The following is a 19808-nucleotide window of genomic DNA, read 5'->3' on the forward strand; positions in this document are numbered from 1 at the left end:
TGACGAAATTAAAAATTTACAAGGGTAATGGCATGCCAGGGCATTACATAGTTATGTTAATATGCACGTTTAGTAATTCAGCATTATTAACAATACATTTTTGGCATGACAGCTAGTAACAAAGTATCAATTCCTTGTGGATTTAATTTTAGCTGCGTATTTACACTCAAAACTTTAAAACAAGTTTGAATGCTTTCGTTTGTCTTCATTATTCCAAACCATATCCGCTTTATTTAAACCCGTCTAAATTCAAAATTGCAGTTCAAGTGAGCGCATGCGCATACATAGGAAAACTGTAGCAGAAAGTCGGAGTTGGCGGCGTTACTAACCAAGGCGGTCTTAAAACTGTAGACTTCTCTGGCGGGTGGCGAGCTCTTGTGTAGCGAACCTTATTTGAGTGCTTTTCTTCACTAAAATACTACATTTAGTTACTTATTACGATTCAAGCTGTGTAATACATATTTTTAGATGTATATTTATACACGCTGTATCGAATGGCTCTTCTGACATAAAATGGCCGACAAGTGACGACGGATATCCCTATTGACTCACAGCGTGCAATAGTATCTAGCGCTCTTTCCCCCTTTCTCAACGTATATGTGTGATATCTATGGAAAAGTGTCAAACAAGAAGGAAGTACAAAAATAAGAAAAAGAAAATGACCAAGAAATCGCAGGAAGAGGACTAAAAGTGATTAATTTTATCCGTTGGCTAGCGAATGACTGCGGTAGTGTTGCTCGTTTTTTTTTTTTTTTTTTTTTTAACTATTAGCTCCACCTCCTGTTAAATTGACGAAATCGCGTTTAAACTCATTTTGGACCGTCGAGCTAACAGCGGAAGCTAACCAGGGTTGCATGGAAGTAGCAGCCGCCGGCCGGTGGTGTTAGCCTTGGTCCACCCGTTTTTGTTTCCCCCTAGCCTACTCCGTGGTACGACTCGTGACCCGGTTATTTAGGTTGCTGCTGGCGGTGAAGATGTCTCGGAGGCGGCTGGACAGTCGCAGCGGGCTCACCGCCGCCGGGCTCTTGATCGAAAGTCACACACCGATCAACGCGGAGCCTCTGGACGCCGTGTTCGAAGTCACCGGGGAGTTGGGAAGGTGAGTCGGAAATATTTATACTGGGGTTTTCCCTGAACTTCCAAGGGGGACATCTTTTCAAAAACTACCCCTTCATGATCCTAACACCAAGTAAACAACGTCTGAACAAAAATGCCAGAAGAAAAAACAAGTTTGGATTTTACCACAATAACATTGTTTTATAGTAGGGATAATGTAATGTCATGATAACAAGTACGCCAGGATTGTTGTAAAGAACAGAGGCACATTTTGTTGGAATGTAATGTCCTAATGATACTAGGGACATGAAGTCACATTTTAAGATTGCAGACATCACAGCTTCATTTTCATTTTTTAATATTTTATCTTGCAAAAACGTCTTTCATGTTGGCTGTCATTGACGGCAATGGACGTCCAATCCATTTTTTCCTGGAAGGTAGCACGGCAGAGCTACATGCTCATTTAGTGTCATACACCCTTGGTCAAAGGTTTTGAGAGACTTTCTCGTTGTACTTACAGTGCAGTGAATGAGTTAAAAATGGATTATGTTCTTCAAATTAATTCATAAAAATATTGCACTTTCTGTTCTTGAAAAATGGGACTCCAGCACTGGAATAATGCAGTTGGTGTTTCAGGAAAAAAATGCTTAATCCATCAGGGATGTCATTTTGTTGGCTATTACATACATATATATGTGTGTGTGTGTGTATATATTAGAGGTGGGAATCTTGGGGCACCTAACAATTCGATTACTATATAAGTATAACACCATTTACCATTTACCATTTACTAGTACGATTCAGAGGCTCTGATTCGATCATAAATCGATTATTGATGCACCTAAACCACCCCACCCCCCGCTTTTGATGTTTTGTACATCATTTTCAAATTTGTTAAAAAATCCTCTCAGGCTAAACCAAACTATTTCAGTATTAAGTTAACAGTTAAAAGCAGTAAATAAAATACTCAAGTCCCCATTCTGTATCAGCAGCTTTAAACTACATTCAATTAATTTAGTGTTGTGAATCAACCGTTAAAGTTTTTAAAATTGCTCCCATTATTCCATAATTTCCCTTCCGTCTGCTTTCGACATGTCAAAGTTTTAAAACTGTTTCATCATTTAAAGATAGATTTAAGTCAAGATTTTGCCGAGCTAGGGGTATTTTAGATAAAAAGTAATTAGGTTTGCTACAACAGTGTCTTCTAGAAAAGTTACTGCTTTAAGATAGCGACTGTTTACTAGCTCCGGCAAGTCTGTCATTTCGCATCTAGTTCTCTGTACTTGTTCTAACGGTGCCGGTAGCTCTCATTTCACATCTAGTTCTACATATGTGTGATATCTACCATAGCCGTATGTTGCTGTATGTTTGTAGCAACTAGCAACTGGGCGCTGTTTGTAGCGGCTGTCGGCCGCAGTCAGGTATTATTGTTTTTTTTTTTATCTAGTGGCATGAGTTGAACATGATATTCCGAAGACCACGCTGACAGTTTTATTTCTGCTTTACCTGGTATAATTCAATAATCGGAATTTTGATATTTGTGAATCGTTCCTCGAATCTTCCACGGCCGAATCGCGAATAATCAAAGAATCGGAAATTTCGCAAGGTTCATATATATTATGTGTATATGTATGGCGGAAAATACAAACAAGACTGAAAAAGCAGTTTCTGCTCTTGCACTGCTCTTTAAAAGAAACTGCTGTTTTTTAAGCCAAAACAACTGTTGTGTTTGATAGAACAATATGTCTATATGCTGCCATAGCAGATTCATGGGGCAATAAGCCCTCGAACTATTTTTAATTTGTCCGTTTTACCCTGGAAACCCCCGTTTACAGACGTCGCGCAACTGCTTTTGTTTCAACCCAGCCATAAAATGCAGGTAATTATTTATATTTATTTTTCAAAATGTCTGTCATTTTTAGTTTAGAATCATTAATTGATGCCTAATATTTCGTTTAAAAAAGAAACAACGTTAAAAAATTATTCACTCGCATATTTTAAACTTTTAAACAAATTACCTCACAATGAAAAAAATGGTGTCTGTAAATAAATCACGGATAGCTACCTCAGAACTATCGCTTGATTGTATTGTTTTTTGTTACAATCACATTTTCTACGATATGTTAGATGATAAATAATCGATCCAAACAAAGAAAAACTGGGGGAAAAAAATTGAAAAGGGTAAATATATGAAACAGAACATCTCGACCACTCCTTGATGTCTGTGATTTCTGCATCGCGACGCTTGTTATATTACCATGTTTCACCCATAAAATCACCAAAAAATCCAGCTGTGGCCATTCACAGCTGTGTCTTGACACTCAGTGATATATGCTACATGGAGTTTTGGGATCGAAACAAGGTAAGTACGCGATCATATCTCTTTAAAGTCATGGCGTCTGTAATTCTGCTCTCGCGTGCTCTCACCTCTAGATAAGGTTTTGCTGTTTAATTTTTTTTTTTTAAATGCCCTCCTGTTCAAAATTTTTCTACCCCCAGAGAATTGAGATTTTGAGCTTTTCAATGATGTATTACGATGCATATAGGACAATTTTGAAAGTTGGCCAAATTGGGGGTCTCAGAGCGGAACTTCAAGTCACCTGAGTGTTTTCTGCCATATATTTGCGACACCGTACATGCTTTGAATTACCCCCTCTCCATCTTTGAAACTGCACGAATAAGAAATCAGGTTTCAGTATCACATTAGACTTCTTAAGTCAGTCCCACATTACACTTAGAGGTTGCAATGTTCTTCTATTTACAAAAAAAGTTAATTGCTCACTCGAAAATGATTGAAACAGAGATTTAGTCAAGGATCACTGTTAGTATTTACTCTCCTCAGTACAGTACGAAGTGGTTTCATGTTACCGTAAGTGCAAATCCAGGTTCCTTTTACACTCCGTTCTTGCATTGCCGCATCCATGATTTGTAAACATGAACTTTGGTTTTTGGTCCAACCAGTTCAAGCGGTTTCCCTCCTTTAGGTTTAAGTTGTGTTATTTCTGCAGTTAAGTCTGACGTCATGACAACTTTATGGGAACAGCGTCTGATCCAATTTACGTTGTTTTGGTTGTATCTTGATATGAGTATTCCTGATACACAGTCAGTAGCACCTCCAAGAAATAGAAGAACATTTGTTTTCCCATTCATAGTTCTCGGTTATACCATTTTGAAGTCTTTTGTATGAAAACCTACCATGGAATTTACACTAATAAACCCCAATTAGAAGCACTCATAGATTGACAGTAGCTGTAAAATAACGCATAATTTCAACTTTCATGTGCTTAAAGGGGCAAATTTGCAGTGGTGAAACGCTGCATAGAGAAAGCTACAGGCAAAGTGTTCGCTGCCAAGTTCCTGCGCAAAAGGAGGCGGGGTCGCGACTGCCGGGCCGAGGTTGTCCACGAGATGGCCGTCCTGGAAACGGCCCGCAACAACCCCAGGGTGGTCAACCTGTACGCCGCTTACGAGACGGACCATGACATCGTTCTCGTGCTGGAATAGTGAGTAGAAATGATGAAATCATCCGTTAATGTGACGAAATCAACTGGTTTCCTGGCGTTGTTATTTTGACACAATGATCAAAGTCAAAATTGCTTTGAAGGACCTGTATTGTTCTGTGGGTGAAGTGTGTGTACTTGCATGTAGTTAAATTACAGTGAAGACAAAACAAATATTTATCTTAGCAAAATGTTATGAAATCGTAACCAGGTGACATGAATCAGAGCTTTACCAATGATGAGTCATATTAACCTTTCATGCACGAAATATGTCTTTCTTTTTCCTCCCTGTTTAAAGTCTATCGCCACCAGTAGCATAAAGTGAGTTAAATACTATGGAAAATAACCATCTATTTTAGAGGGTTAGTTGGTGCCCTAACTAGTGTGTAATCCTGTTTTTATTTGTCTTAATTCCATTAATTTAGCTTTTATTAATGTTGCATAAATTTATAAGTTCATTAAAAAATTTAAAATAGTACTGCAATGATTAATCGATTCACTCGAGTAATTCGATTAGAAAAAAGCTTCAAATCAAATTTTGCTGCATCGAATACTCGTTTAATTAGAGTTGCGTTATAATGTTGTGAAAGTTTTTGCATTTAGTGTTATTGATTTGGGTGGATACACTGCCATTTAGTGGTAACAGTGAATATGACATTACTCCTTTAACGTGGCTGAATCCAGCTGCTCCCTGTTAAGACCAACAAAGCTAATGTTTTCATTATGCATTCGTAATTTATTTTATAGGTATATTTGGCTATTTTTTGTAGGAACATGTGTTTGAACAATTTAAGAGTATTGTTTAAAAAAAAAAAGTAAGCATTTCATAGTATTTAAGCTAGCAGCATTTTATAACATTTAAGGTAGCAGATTTGAGCAGATTTAGAAGTTAGCCAATTGTTCTTTTTTTGTACTTAGATCCTCATTTGTTTAATTTTTAATACCGTTTGAGGCTACGATCAGGTATTTTAATGTATTTTTAAATGAAAGTGGATTTTTGCATCGTTTGTAGAAACTCAGGAATTTTGTGTTCACATTTAATGCTCTTTTGAAAGTGCAATTTTAGCAAGCCATTGTTTTACCGCTCCTAAAATTGATTCTGCAACGCATTAAATGTTCCTAATCCGATTACTCGATTATTCAAACTAACTAGTCGATAGATTAATCTACTACTAAAATAATCGATAGCTGCAGCCATAAAATATTATTTTTAAAAAATCAATTATAAATAACTATAATTGGCACTCTTTCTTTATTTATCACTTGCCCTATAAAGGGTTAGGACTTTTACGGCACTCTCACAGTAGACCAAGAGGACCAGTGTCTGGTTGGAGAGCTATCTCGCAACAACAGTTGCAAATGACTTGTTGAAAAGGTTCGGGATTTACACTGCGCCAACCGAACTTTCCAAGTAGCACCACATGGACGAAAGGCGCACTCATTAATTGGACAAATTTAGAACAGGAAATACTTCACTCGAAACGGAGGGGAGGAAGCGTGGTTTGACGCTGCATGTAATGTAGCGTAAGAGCACCCTGCTCAACTTACATTCAGAAGATTTTTGATCGATTTTTGAGCGGACCAGAGTTCGCTTGTTTGGTCTGAACAAGAGATCGGATGCACGTTCACGAAGCAAACAAATCGAAGCGGACCTTCTGAGAAAAAAACTCTGGTTTGTTTAAAAAGGACCAAACAGCGCTAGTGTGATAGCGACTTTAAAGAGCATATGACACGAGAAAAAAAGTCTTAAATGGCATTATTATGTGAATTAGAATCATATTTTGAGACGATTCGACTATATACAACAATTTAGCAAAGCATAGATGACGAGAAATTAGTCTTTTAATCTGCCGGTTAGCCACGCCTACCATTATAGGGCTTTAGCGTCCCCAACAGGTGGATGACGTCAGCGGTAGACTGGGCTCATCGGTTTTACTATTCAGCCCATTGAGGGGGAATTATTCAGAACGAGGAAAACGCAACGACGAGAGCGGCAAAATGTCATTGTTTCAGTCTCTCTACTCCAATATTTTTACAGGATATTCTTTTTATCCAAGTATTTTTCCCCAATAGCTATATAAATGGCTTGAGAAGGACCAGTCAGCCTGTCGAGGGGGAACTATTCACAATGAGGAAAACGCGACGAAGAGAGCGGCAAAATGTCATTGTTTCTGTTTCTTTACTTCAATATTTTTACAGGATATTCTTTTTATCCAAGTATTTTCCCCAATGGCTAAATAAATGGCATGGTCATGACAAATAACAGTCTTGTGCTGAATGGAATATGAAATAATAATAATGCATTTATTCAGGACGACATGGCAAAATTACTCCATAATGGTCAAAACTGTCGACTTCACCTTTACTGTCGCACCTCGCGAACGATATTTTATGACACCTAAATCGGACATATGTCATTTCCCTTCCCCGGCTTCGGAGAATGTAAACAAACCAGAAGGCGTGACAGCTAGCCGACATGCTAACCCGAACCGAGTGATGTTTCAAAGTCTTCGAAGCAGAAAATCACACATAACTATCCTGGATTATTTGACATGACGACCCGGATGTCGATTGTCATCGCGGATCGGCAAACCGCCCGGCTGAGAGCAATTTACAGTTCGTTCCCCGGAGGAGGGTGGCTGGAGTTGTTGTGCAGCTAACGTGCTGCTGCTAATGAGCATTAGGAGAGCTTTTTACATGCTTATCAATGATCAAACGTAAGTAGTCCTTCATTTAAAGAAAGTTTGTAGTGTTTACTTTGTAATCGCTGTATTCGTATTTGACATAATACAAAACAAGATGTTTACTCACTTCCTCGTTAGTCCAATGGTCCCACAGTAAATATCCACGGTGAATGGGAACCTTTTGAAACTCCAAAAAGGCGCATACGCCTCTCCCTCATACAGAATGATTTTTCTGCAGCCGTTTGGCGGGCGTGATGCGAAAAATAAACGTATTAATCCGCAAAATCAGCTGAATCCTTTGTCCTCATACACAACAGTACACTGTAGCGTGAAGAGGACGTCTTCTACCGTACACGTCACAGCGCCCTCCTCCTCAATGCAAGACCGAAGCCGGAAGTCACTCATTTTCATGGCGCGGGATTCAAAAAACTAAATAAAAATAGCGATCGCTTCCACACACATCCAAGCAGCCCATATCATTCAGGGGCATAAAATACCACGTGTATTATGAAATAAACATGCTTTTTCGTGTCACAGGCACTTTAAGTGTCAACCTTTGAATTGCCGTCCACTGTCCCTGAAAGTATTAAGGATTAGGGGTGTGGCAAAATATCGAAATGGTGATATATCGTGATACTTTGTATCCCCAAAGGTTATCGATATGCTCCTGCCAAGAATTGAAATATCGTTTTAAAAAGGTGTCATTGTCCAAAAAAAAAAAATAAATAAAAAGGAACCAACAAGTTGCTACCAAAATCTTCCACCATAATAGTGTCTCAGTTAACTCTAAGGCTGCATTGACGGTGCACGATACCCAATCCTTTTAGACTGGGGGTTTTCAGGGCATTTACAGGTCACTTGCGGTTCATTTTAGGGCATTTATAGGTCATTTCCTGTTGAGTTTGAGTCACTGCCTATTCATTTGGGTGATTCCCAGGTCACTTTCTGTTCTGTAACTCAAACCAACAGGAAGTGACCCAAAAAAAATACCCCAAAATCAACAGGAAGTAACTGAAGATCAACAGGTAAATGACCTGAAATGGCCCAAAATTACCTCATTGCCTGGCATTGGCTGCCACTGACGGCCATAGACGTTCAATCCGTTTGAAGTGGGAGGGATGGCAGCGAATGAATGTTGGGGGTGAATGGGTGAATGAATGTTCATTCGCTGCCACCCTCCCATTTCAAATGGATTGGACGTCTACTAGTGATAAAGTCATTCCAATTCACAGCAGAAGCTCGTTTTTCTGTTTATTAGTTGTTGGTCAGAAAATCATTCTAGGATATGCTACAAATGTATCGATAATTGTTGCATCGCCATATCGTTATCGTGAGCTGTGTATCGCGTATCGTATCATGAGGTACCAAGAGGTTCCCACTCCTATTAAGGATGTACTGAACTGTCATAGTTTGTAAGTTTGAAGATGATTTTGAAAAAGAGCTGCAACTAAAGATTATTTTTATAATTAATTAATCGGACGATTAATTAAATGATAAATTGATTAATTGGATAAATGTCATTTTTTCAATTACTTTCACAATGTAACAAAGTTGTTTTAGGTGTGTTGTCAGTAACAATAAGGACAAAATGGAAGACTATTTCCTTAAAAAATATTATTTTATTACAACTTTCTGACTTAACTGTAGTCTACTGTTTAAGTAAATTAAACTTGTTATCGTTGTAATCAAAGTTCTGAGTATAAAACATAAAAAGAATTTCTCAGTACACAAACAAAAGTCCTGTTCATTCAACTAATAAAAAAGTGCTTTTCTTGTGGGCAAAGCGCTGCTATAAATTGCGTCAATGACTAATTTATTTTCTTTAAACAAACTAACAAAATTGAATAATGAGGAGGCAGACTCTAATGAATCAGTTTTACTTATCAAACAGTTCTTCATAACTACAATCCAAATCGTTTCAAAGCACACTCTCTTGTATGACAATTTACAGTTTGAATAGGAGCTTGTGTTGAAAGGAGACTCTTAAGCTGTTGTATGAATGGATTTATCTGTGTTTTTTATTAAAAGAAAGACAACTTTACTGTCTAACAATAACTCAAGTACTAATATGCTTCTCCAAAACACAATAGAAATGGACACTGATTAGGATAATCGGTAACTAGCTTAGCGCTCCGTGCTAAATGGTAACATCTTATCAACAAAGAATACAAACAATACAAATGACTTCATTTACGCACCTCTGACTGAGACACACCTGATCTAACAACACACACAACGAAAGGCAATCTAACTCTCACGTAAATATGATTGATTCAGCAACTAAACCTGAGCGTAGCAGTGAACTCTCTCTCTTTGTCAAATAACTGGCACACAGGCGCAGCCTGACATTACACACAAATGAGGACCCAAATGGGACTGCTCACAGCTGCCGGCAAAAATCAATTATCAAATTCGTTGGCAACTAATTTACTAATCAAATAGTTGCTGCAGCCTTATTTCGAAATATAGAGATTTACTTAGTAGGCTAGAGGCGCAACTATGTCTATACTTGATGTTGTAAAGTACATTTTCCATAATATATGACCTTTTATAACACTTTTCTCATAACCAGCGCCGCAGGCGGAGAAATATTTGATCACTGTGTGTCTGATGAGCTCTTGCCCGAAGCTCAAATCACCCGTCTGATCAGGCAAACGCTGGAGGGGGTTCACCTCCTCCACCAGCATAACCTGGTGCACTTGGACCTCAAGGTGGGTAGCAGAATAGGTTTTTAACAAAGAATGCCCCCTCGCCTTCCTGTGCTTTTGCTTTCATAGTGATGTTGACTTTAATCTTTTCTGTCTCTCAGCCCCAGAATATCCTCCTGACAAGCCTTTCCCCTCCCGGAGACATAAAGATTGTAGACTTTGGCCTGGCACGCAGATTGGGTGCGGTTGGGGAGCTCAGAGAGATTCTTGGCACACCTGAGTATGTGGGTAAGCTCAGAAAACACAAGCGTTCACTGGCGACCGCATATGTAAAAGTCAGTTCCCATGCAGGGATCCCCTCTCAAGTAGTTCACTTAAAGGCGACATGTGATGTTTTTTTTTTTTTTTTTTTTTTTTTTAATTATTTAAAACATCCAAGGTGTCTTAAAATATTCTAACATTATTTTGTTAAAATACACGAAGGATTCTTTTAAATCTATCCGTTTGCTTTAATTGGTGGCCAAATATGGTACTGCAACCAGCATCAAAATATTGAAGTGCGCAACATCCTTTTCCCCTTTGGGCTGCCAGATAAATGCTTCACAATGGAGAGGAAAGCTGTTTTATTATACCAAAGATGCATTTCAATCAGAAACTAGAAAATTAAATTCCTGGAGAAATTTCGTGGGTAGCTTTGCTGTGGTGCTCAGTATACTTATAGTACACTGTACACGCAAGTAACCTTACTTGTAGTACAGATACACCAGGGTTCCCGCAGGTCCTTAAAAAGTCTTTAAAAATCTTAAATTTAAAATCTGGATAATTATGGTATGAAATTTAATAGAAAATTGCCGTATTGTATTACGCCGTGAAACTTTTAATGTTGTGTAATTGTTTTATTAATGGTTGTGCACGAAATTTGGGAATATGTTACACGGGTCGTTGTCCGCAACCTCAGCATACATCAGCGCACTGAGTTGTCGCCATGACGCCATTTCCTGGTAATTCGCGGTTGTAGAAATGAGCGAGAATATGCAGAGATGAGGTAGTTTAAATTTAATCAAAAATGGATGAAAGATGGTTTATTTAAGAGGTGGTTGGCCCATAGTGAAAATAACAACAGTGCCCGGTGCAAAGTCTTGTAAAAAGACTTTTTCATTAGGCACAATGGGAGTCAAAGGCATCGAGTCGCACATGAGAGGAGAAAAACACCAGTTGTCTATAGCAGCAGTTCTGTCTTTTCAGTGAAATAAAAGTTTGTTTTTTTTCTTTATAAGAAACTGTTGAGACATGTCTTGTGACATGGCTGCGATTTATCGCAGCATGTGTGCGTGCATACGTACATTTGTGCGTGCGTGTGCTGCGTGCACTCAGCACTCGTGCGTGTTGATGAGACTCCAGTTGCTTTCAAAGATGATTATTGGCAATCAACACGGCGTAGAATTATAGTTCAGACATACAAAATAAGGAAATGCTTCTATATTAATCATTGTAAAACGATAGCATTGCTACATTGAGGCTAATGGAAATAAAGACAATGTACTAACTACTAACCACTTTTAGTCCTCTCCACAATGCAAAATTGCGGTTAAAAGGTGCCACTTCAAACATGAAAACTCGCTGGATTAAAGAATTTGCAAAGGATGTGAACAAAAGAAAAAAAATCTATTACTGATACCACATGCATAATGAAATGAAGTTGTCTTTGTTTCTTTTTACTGAGTGTAAAGCTTACGGTTAGTGCTTTAGCAAACGTACTTCCGTTGAACACTTCAAAGTAAAAGCACGTTATTTTCAGATTTCTGGAGGCAATCGCATGTACTTCAGATTCTACACTAAGAAGTTTTAAAATGACACCCATTGTAAAAAATGTGATTGGCAATGATAACATGATGTAATATAAGATAATAATTTGACTTCAATTTTGTTGCATGCACACTCTGCAGGATAAGTCATTTTGGATCAAATTAACACTTTTAATGGGCTCGAATTGGCAGACAACAAAAATGACAGTGGGTTTCTCACCTATTTCATATTCTGCATCTAACTAGCTTTAAAATGACTCATTATGCATTGGTTCTTTTTTTTTTTCATATTTATACATTTTAACATAGTTTGTGTTTGATTTAAGAATAACAATATATTGCATTTCAATAGGTGATTCATTAGGATGTATTGTCACTATATTCGTGGTTGAATAAGTTTAAAAAAGGGCAATAATATCGCATATCGCAATAATTAAGAGACAATGCACTCACCGGCCACTTTATTAGGTACACCATGCTAGTAACTGGTTGGACCCCCTTTTGTCTTCAGAACTGCCTCAGTTCTTCGTGGCATAGATTCAACAAGGTGCTGGAATCATTCCTCAGAGAGTTTGGTCCATATTGACGTGATGGCATCACACAGTTGGTGCAGATTTGTCGGCTGCACATCCATGATGCGAATCTCCCGTTCCACCACATCCCAAAGATTCTCTATTGGATTGAGATCTGGTGACTGTGGAGGCCATTTGAGTACAGTGAACTCATTGTCATGTTCAAGAAATCAGTCTGAGATGATTCCAGCTTTATGACATGGCGCATTATCCTGCTGAAAGTAGCCATCAGAAGTTGGGTACATTGTGGTCATAAAGGGATGGACATGGTCGGCAACAATACTCAGGTAGGCTGTGGCATTCCAACGATGCTCAATTGGTACCAAGGGGCCCAAAGAATGCCAAGAAAATATTCCCCACACCATTACACCACCAGCCTGAACCGTTGATACAAGGCAGGATGGATCCATGCTTTCATGTTGTTGACGCCAAATTCTGACCCTACCATCCGAATGTCGCAGCAGAAATCAAGACTCATCAGACCAGGCAACGTTTTTCCAATCTTCTATTGTCCAATTTCGATGAGCTTGTGCAAATTGTAGCCTCAGTTTCGTGTTCTTAGCTGAAAGCAGTGGCACCTGGCGTGGTCTTCTGCTGCTGTAGCCCATCTGCCTCAAAGTTCGACGTACTGTGCGTTCAGAGATGCTCTTCTGCCTAAATTGGTTGTAACGGGTGGTTATTTGAGTCATTGTTGCCTTTCTATCAGCTCGAACCAGTCTGGCCATTCTCCTCTGACCTCTGGCATCAACAAGGCATTTCCGCCCACAGAACTGCCGCTCACTGGATATTTTTTCTTTTTCGGACCATTCTCTGTAAACCCTAGAGATGGTTGTGCATGAAAATCCCAGTAGATCAGCAGTTTCTGAAATACTCAGACCAGCCCTTCTGGCACCAACAACCATGCCACGTTCAAAGTCACTCAAATCACCTTTCTTCCCCATACTGATGCTCGGTTTGAACTGCAGGAGATTGTCTTAAACCATGTCTACATGTCTAAATGTACTGAGTTGCCGCCATGTGATTGGCTGATTAGAAATTAAGTGTTAACGAGCAGTTGGACAGGTGTACCTTATAAAGTGGCCGGTGAGTGTATATATCGCCTATTAAATTTGGTCTCGCGACAGGCCTAAGTACAAGTACATGTTCTTAGCACACAACTACACAACATATACAGTTTGCATATCATTGTCTGATTTCTGCGGCCTTAGTTTACAATGCCTATAGAGCTCTGACAAACTGGACAAAGAAAAGCTTGCCTTGGACTAACTGAAATCTGTTTTCAGTTCAGAATCAAAACAATAAGAACTTTTATGGGCTGACAATCGACTTTTAAAATCAGAAAATCTCATTTTAACCATTAAGAACCGTGTTAGAAGTATTTCCAAAGAACATGTTTCTTTAATATTTATAGAAATATTTAATGAATAATGCAATTGCAAATCTTATATATTGCTCCTTTAAACGCTTATAGACTGGGTTGTTCAATAATGGTGAGTTATGAAAAAATTGCCCCATGTTCTAATTTCGCCAGTTGCATGAAATTGGGTGGACATGACTATTGTGACAGGACGTGTGGAAAAACTCTAACACCCATGCCCGAAATTAAAAAGGAAGTCAGCTATTCATTTTTTTGTTGTTATTATTTTAAGCATCCATTAACGCGATTGATTAACTCCTGTATTTTTCTTCTTTTCTTCGCTCAGCTCCAGAAATTCTAAATTATGAACCCATCACCACATCAACAGATCTTTGGTGGGTGAAAACATTCAAACCCAACAAATTTACTTTGATTTTTTTTCTTTCTCATTTATTCTGTTGTGTGTTTGTGGGTTTTTTTTTTTTTTTTTTTTTTCTCAGGAGTGTGGGCGTCATCGCCTACATGCTGGTGACAGGCGAGTCGCCGTTTGCCGGCGACGACAAGCAGGAGACGTACATGAACGTGTCACAAGTCAACGTGGACTACAGCCGGGAGGCCTTCTCCAGGGTTTCTGAGCTGGCGGTGGACTTCATCCGCAAACTGCTGGTCAAAGCACCCGAGTGAGTAACAAAGCATGTGTGAGCTCAGTCCCCAGAATAGAAGTCATTGTTTTGGAGTGAAGTCCTGGTGGAGAGCAAAAGGACAACTGTCTTCAGGGCACTCCCAGCATTTTATTTTAGATCAGCTCCATTGGGTTGTTTTTTTTTTTTTTTTTTTTTAAGGAGGTCACCTGCCAACGGCTCTTTGCACTATCCATAACCACACAGTGTAATTTTTTTCACATCTCAGAATGTGCTTGAAAGTAGCAATTACGCTGCATCCCCTCATCATCTCCACTTTCCCGTCAGTCCTTTTTTTTTTTGCTTTGTGTAAAATGATTCACATCCAATGCTCCCTGGTTTAAAAATGAAAAGCAGATGAGATTGTTTTTGACACGGGCAGGGGAAAAAAATCTCTATTGGGTTTATATCTGGCAACTAGGAGGTAAAAAAGATCGTGTTTTTAAAATGTATTTATTTTTAAATAAAATTAACATCCATCCTACAACATATAAAATAATATAATACTGGTAATTTAAATAAAAAAATAAAATAAATTAACCCTTAAGTTCCTGAGCCTTCTTTTTGTGTGTGTGTTTTTGGCTGTTTAAAAAAAAATAAATGTTTTAAGTGCACAAGAAAGCCCACAAATAGTTTGCTGAAGACATGTCCACAAAGCACATGGATTACTGGAACCATGTCCTATGGTCTGATGAGACAGGCGAGCTTTCTTGTGTGCCGTCTTCAGAAGAGGCTTCCTCCTGGGGTGACAGCCATGCACACCAATTTGATGTAGAGTGCGGCGTATGGTCTGAGCACTAACAGGCTGGTTCAGTTCAGTTCAATTTTATTTATATAGCCCTATATCACAACAAGGTTGTCTCAAAGGGCTTTGCAGAGGCAATATGATACACAGTCAGAAACAGTACACGAATTAATAAAGTTCAAGTCCTGGGCATCCCCCATCCTTAGACCCTCCATGTTGGCAAGGAAAAACGCCAAAAACCCTTTGGGAAAAATGAGAAAAATTGGGGAGAACCACAGTCAGGAGGATCCACTCCCAGGACGGACAGGCTATAGATGCACCAGGACTGATGGTGGGTATTAGCAGCAGGAGGTCCAATTTGTAGAGATGCAATGGAATGAAGAAACCAGAGGAGGTCCATCAAGCCAGATGAGAGGGGGGGCAACGAGGACGTCCATCCAGCCAGGGTTCAGGATAGTCAGGAGGCTGTGGCTGAAAAATAGCCCCTCCCCTAAGGGGACACTGGGTGACTAGTGATGAAGAGACTAGACAACTAGTTATTAGAATTAGAAAAGAGAGATAAAGTAAGACAAGTGGTAAGTAGAGTGAGAAAAAGGGGATAGGACTCAGTGGCTGAACTTCTCCCAGCGTTATACTGTAGCTTGTAGTGCAGCTTAGACTGAACTGTGAGTCTAGTCCAATTTCAACTAGCCTGACCATAAGCTTTGTCAAATAGGAACACTTTTAGTCTAATCTTAAATGTACAGACTGTATCGGATTCTTTAATACTAGCTGGAAGCTGATTCCACAAGACAGGAGCTTGGTAGCTAAAGGCTCTAGCTCCTACTGTACTTTTAGAGACCCTGGGAACTACCAGTAGACCTGCATTCTAAGAACGGAGTGTTCTGTTGGGGCGGTATGGAACCAGAGCATTAGTGAGACAAACCATTAATGGTCTTAAATGTACAGTAAGAAGGAGGATTTTAAATTTAATGTTAAACTCAGAGGGGGTGCGACTAATACTCTGGAGCGACTTATGTGTGTTATTAACACATTATTATACGTATAACTTCACGTGTTATTTTGGTGTTTTGGAGTGACACTGATGGTTTGGTGAACTTGTTAACGTTAACATAGCGACCACGTTCGCATTTCGTTGATCATGCATCATGTTACATTATCATACTGTACACTTATTCAGCATGTTGTTCTCCATTGTATTATTTTAAATTGCCTTTCAAGATGACATAGCTGTTCTAGGTGTTGGATTTTATCAAATAAATTTCCCCCCAAAATGCGACTTATACTCCAGTGCGACTTATAAATGTTTTCTTCCTCTTCGTTGGGCATTTTATGGCTGGTGCGACTTATAGTCTGAAAAATATGGTACATAAATATCTGCGGAAATGCGAGGGGTGTACTCACTTTTGTGAGACACTGTAGTAGTAGTGTCCATAATCTCTGAACATTCTTGCCCATTTCCCACCTGTAGATTTCTCTCTGGTTTTCATGTGTGACTAACTAGAAATTCTTACTGATAGGGACCGACCCAGCGCTGCAGAGTGCATCAGCCACCCATGGCTGTGGCAGCAGTTGCACACGGGCACTGAGCCGGCGTTTGGCCGCGGCGTTCGCGAACGGAGCTGCGGCAACAAGTGGGCGGCGCCCCCGACCGAGGACAAAGAGAACTTCCTGGAGATGTCACCGCCGCATTCCCACGCCAAACGCTCCCGCTTGGACGAGGAAGGGCTTCTCGGAGACGGTGACTTGTGAAAAGATTTGGGAGGGCAAGAAAGAGGAAATATCTTTTAAATTGGTTTTTAGACCAACGGGCGACTTATTTATACTCAGTTTGTTAATTGCCAGATTAACACAAACCAAAGATAATCATCTTACTGATCTGCCGTCGTTGGGTTTTGTGCTCTTGTTTCTCTCCGTTGTTGTTGTTAAAACTGTTGCTCATGGGCAGTATTTTGTGGAATTCAATGCAGTATGTTAAGTTGCCTCTGTGCTCCAGCCTTGTTAAATGGGTGGGCACAACTATTTTTAATGTCTTAACTGTTTCTTGGTTTGTTTGTTTTTTTACATTTAGTGACATTCCACGCTGAGTTCCTGGCGATATTAGTTGATGATAAGACTGAATAATTAAGGGCACCTTGGCGTAAAAATGCTTTTCAACCGAAACTTTTGAACATGTGTAACAGTTACGATTGTTGATCACAGGTATGGACCGATCTGCTTCAATAGCAAGGGGGAGGTGTGGTTTAAATTTGTCAGGATTGACGGTATTTGTGTTCCTCGTTTAGGATGTTGAAAATTGGGTTCACAATTTATGTTTGCGAGCGTTTCACGAGCAGCTTGTGGAGACCAAATCGCTCTAAACAGCCCACACTATGGGATTAATCGTTCAGAGCTGTCTGATAATCAGACCTTTGCTAACTTTAATGGCAACAAAGGAAAAGTTCTCACCATTTTTGTCATTGCAGTTTGCATATTCACCACTTTCGTTGCTTCATACTTGTGCGTAGTTCGCATTCAACAGTGCCATGAGAAAAACTGCCTTTACCAGCATATGAGTAGATTCCTGTTGTGAGCATTTAAATTTGGCTCAGGGTTTTTTGAAGAAAAGAATTTTATAAATCGTACCAGTTTAGGGCTAACTCAGTGTTAATCGCATTCTCAGGTGATCAAATGCGAGTGAATTAAGTGTTTCATGAATTCATAGTGCCTCCGTTATTGTCATGGAGTGTGTTTTGTTTTCCCTGAACATGTAGTAACAGTTCTGCTCCGGTTGCTCAAAAGAGTTCCTACAGCCTGAAGAAAAGGGAACCAGCGTTTAGCACTTAACTTCCTCATGAGCACAACATTTCTTGCATTCACACTTTTTTATATAATGAAGGCTCTTTATGTATGCAAAGAAGAAAAAAACACGGCTTGCTAATTCTTAACGTCATTCATATTGTTTTTATTTATGTGCTGGATTTATACATTATATTTTTTGTGTATGTAATTTACAATTGAGGTGGAGAAAGGGTTTAGGGATGCAGAAAAGTGGTTAGAAATTCAGGTAATCGAGAAGGTAGAAGGAAGGGATGACTTTAAGAGGTCGTACTGGACATGTTGTTGGAAGGATGACGTTGACGTTTAAAGGTATGTGGGGCGGAAAGTCTTATGAGGATGAGAGGTGGCCTTGATATGGCGTGAAATAGAATGACTCGCGTTTATTGTCTTTTTTTGTTGTTGTTTTCATCTCATGCTGTCACCAGCATACACATTGGCCTTTGTGTGGAACGGCCATGTTCTCATCTGTAATGCTGTCATCCGTAAGAACTGGAAGGCTACTCTGAGAGAGCAAAATCCAGCTGGTTTTCTTCAGATAGTAGGTGACGCAAGTATATACTGTATATATTGGCACTCTAATCTAGTTGTCCTGGAGGAACAAAATGAACTGCTTGTCGAGAAATAAGCTTCGATGTCTTCAACACCTCAACAGTTTAAGGAGACATATTATGCACATTTTTTTTTATTTAATTAAAAACGTTAGTCTAATAGCAGTTATTGTTAACTTACTGCCAAAATCTCAAACTAAAAGTTCAGGAATTGATTAATTAATTAAATTAATCAACTATTCATCCAGTGACCTTGTTTGCCCTAAAAAGTCTTGAGAATATATTTTAAGATTTTGGTGTTCTATGTTTTTCACTTTTAGATGTAGCCCTAATTTCAGTAGAACACCAGTGTGCTTGGAAAATTGAATATTTGATTTGATTTTTTTTTAAAGAAAAATTCTAAGCTACTGATGCAATTGTGCTATTATGCTAACAATATTTTAAATACTTTAAAAAGTAAAGTTTTCATAATATGTCCCCTTTCAAGCTCTTGCCCCTGCTGTTATTCCTGATACCTCACACACGCATTCGACAAGCGGCTTGAAATTATTAAGCGTTGTCTCGCAAGGCTGTTGTTTTTCTTCTAAGACTTAACAGCTGATGCGAAGCGCAGAGAAGGCAGGCGGACTTGTTTCACACTCTGCTGGATGATGAAACACTTGAATGTGTAGACAGGGTCGCGTTTTCTCGACTGTTGTTGTGTGCCATACTCGTGCTCGTCTTCCGCACAAAAGTGTCGGGAGATGTCAACCAGCCGTAAGCATGTCTCGAGAGATGTTTATTTTGGACTTTTCTTATTTAATGTTTGAGCAATATGATTGCGACCACTTAGGAAAAAAACAAGCTAATGTATTGTGATTTAGCATACACATGTATGCCTATTAATGTTTAGGCAACCATGTGCAAAAATGCTCATGAAAGATTGGAGAATATGTGACTCCTGAGTTCCATTTGTTGACTTTTGTTTGAAGAAAAAAATAATAACGATAATGCAATACTGTTTGGTTTCTTTGTTACACCCAAAATGATCAAGGTTCAATTTGACACATCACAAAATTAAAATAAAGCTTTAAAAAAAAGAATCAGTTTGGTTGAATCACTCATTTGTTTTCCACCGGACAAACGAGCTATTTTGTGAAAATTGGAAAATCTCAGAGATGAAATAAATGCATTTTATGGGTCACTTTGACCCACAACATGTTAAGTGCTAACCATATTTAAAAAATGATAATGAAAAAACTTTATTAAAACATGAAAATCCTATAAATTCGATGTTTTAGGAATCATTGCTGTTGTCAATTAAAAATAAATAAATGGCTACACTAGGAGTGTGAACTACCAAAAATAAATTCAATGTCACATGAAGCACAGGATACAATGTGTGCTAGCATAA

At 38.9% G+C, this 19808-nt stretch overlaps 1 protein-coding gene across 1 annotated transcript; it reads left to right on the forward strand.

Moving 5' to 3' along the window:
* Positions 1–297: 297 nt before the first annotated feature.
* stk17b (serine/threonine kinase 17b (apoptosis-inducing)) lies at positions 298–19493 on the forward strand. The gene is made up of 7 exons (XM_057853454.1): positions 298–1099; positions 4347–4559; positions 9813–9951; positions 10050–10176; positions 13969–14017; positions 14123–14302; positions 16568–19493. Exons 1-7 carry the CDS (start codon positions 975–977, stop codon positions 16797–16799), a joined length of 1065 nt encoding a protein of 354 aa, XP_057709437.1. The 5' UTR covers positions 298–974; the 3' UTR covers positions 16800–19493.
* Positions 19494–19808: the final 315 nt, after the last annotated feature.

Source organism: Corythoichthys intestinalis, chromosome 12, assembly GCF_030265065.1.
Source record: "Corythoichthys intestinalis isolate RoL2023-P3 chromosome 12, ASM3026506v1, whole genome shotgun sequence".
NCBI classification, from domain to species: Eukaryota; Metazoa; Chordata; class Actinopteri; order Syngnathiformes; family Syngnathidae; genus Corythoichthys; species Corythoichthys intestinalis.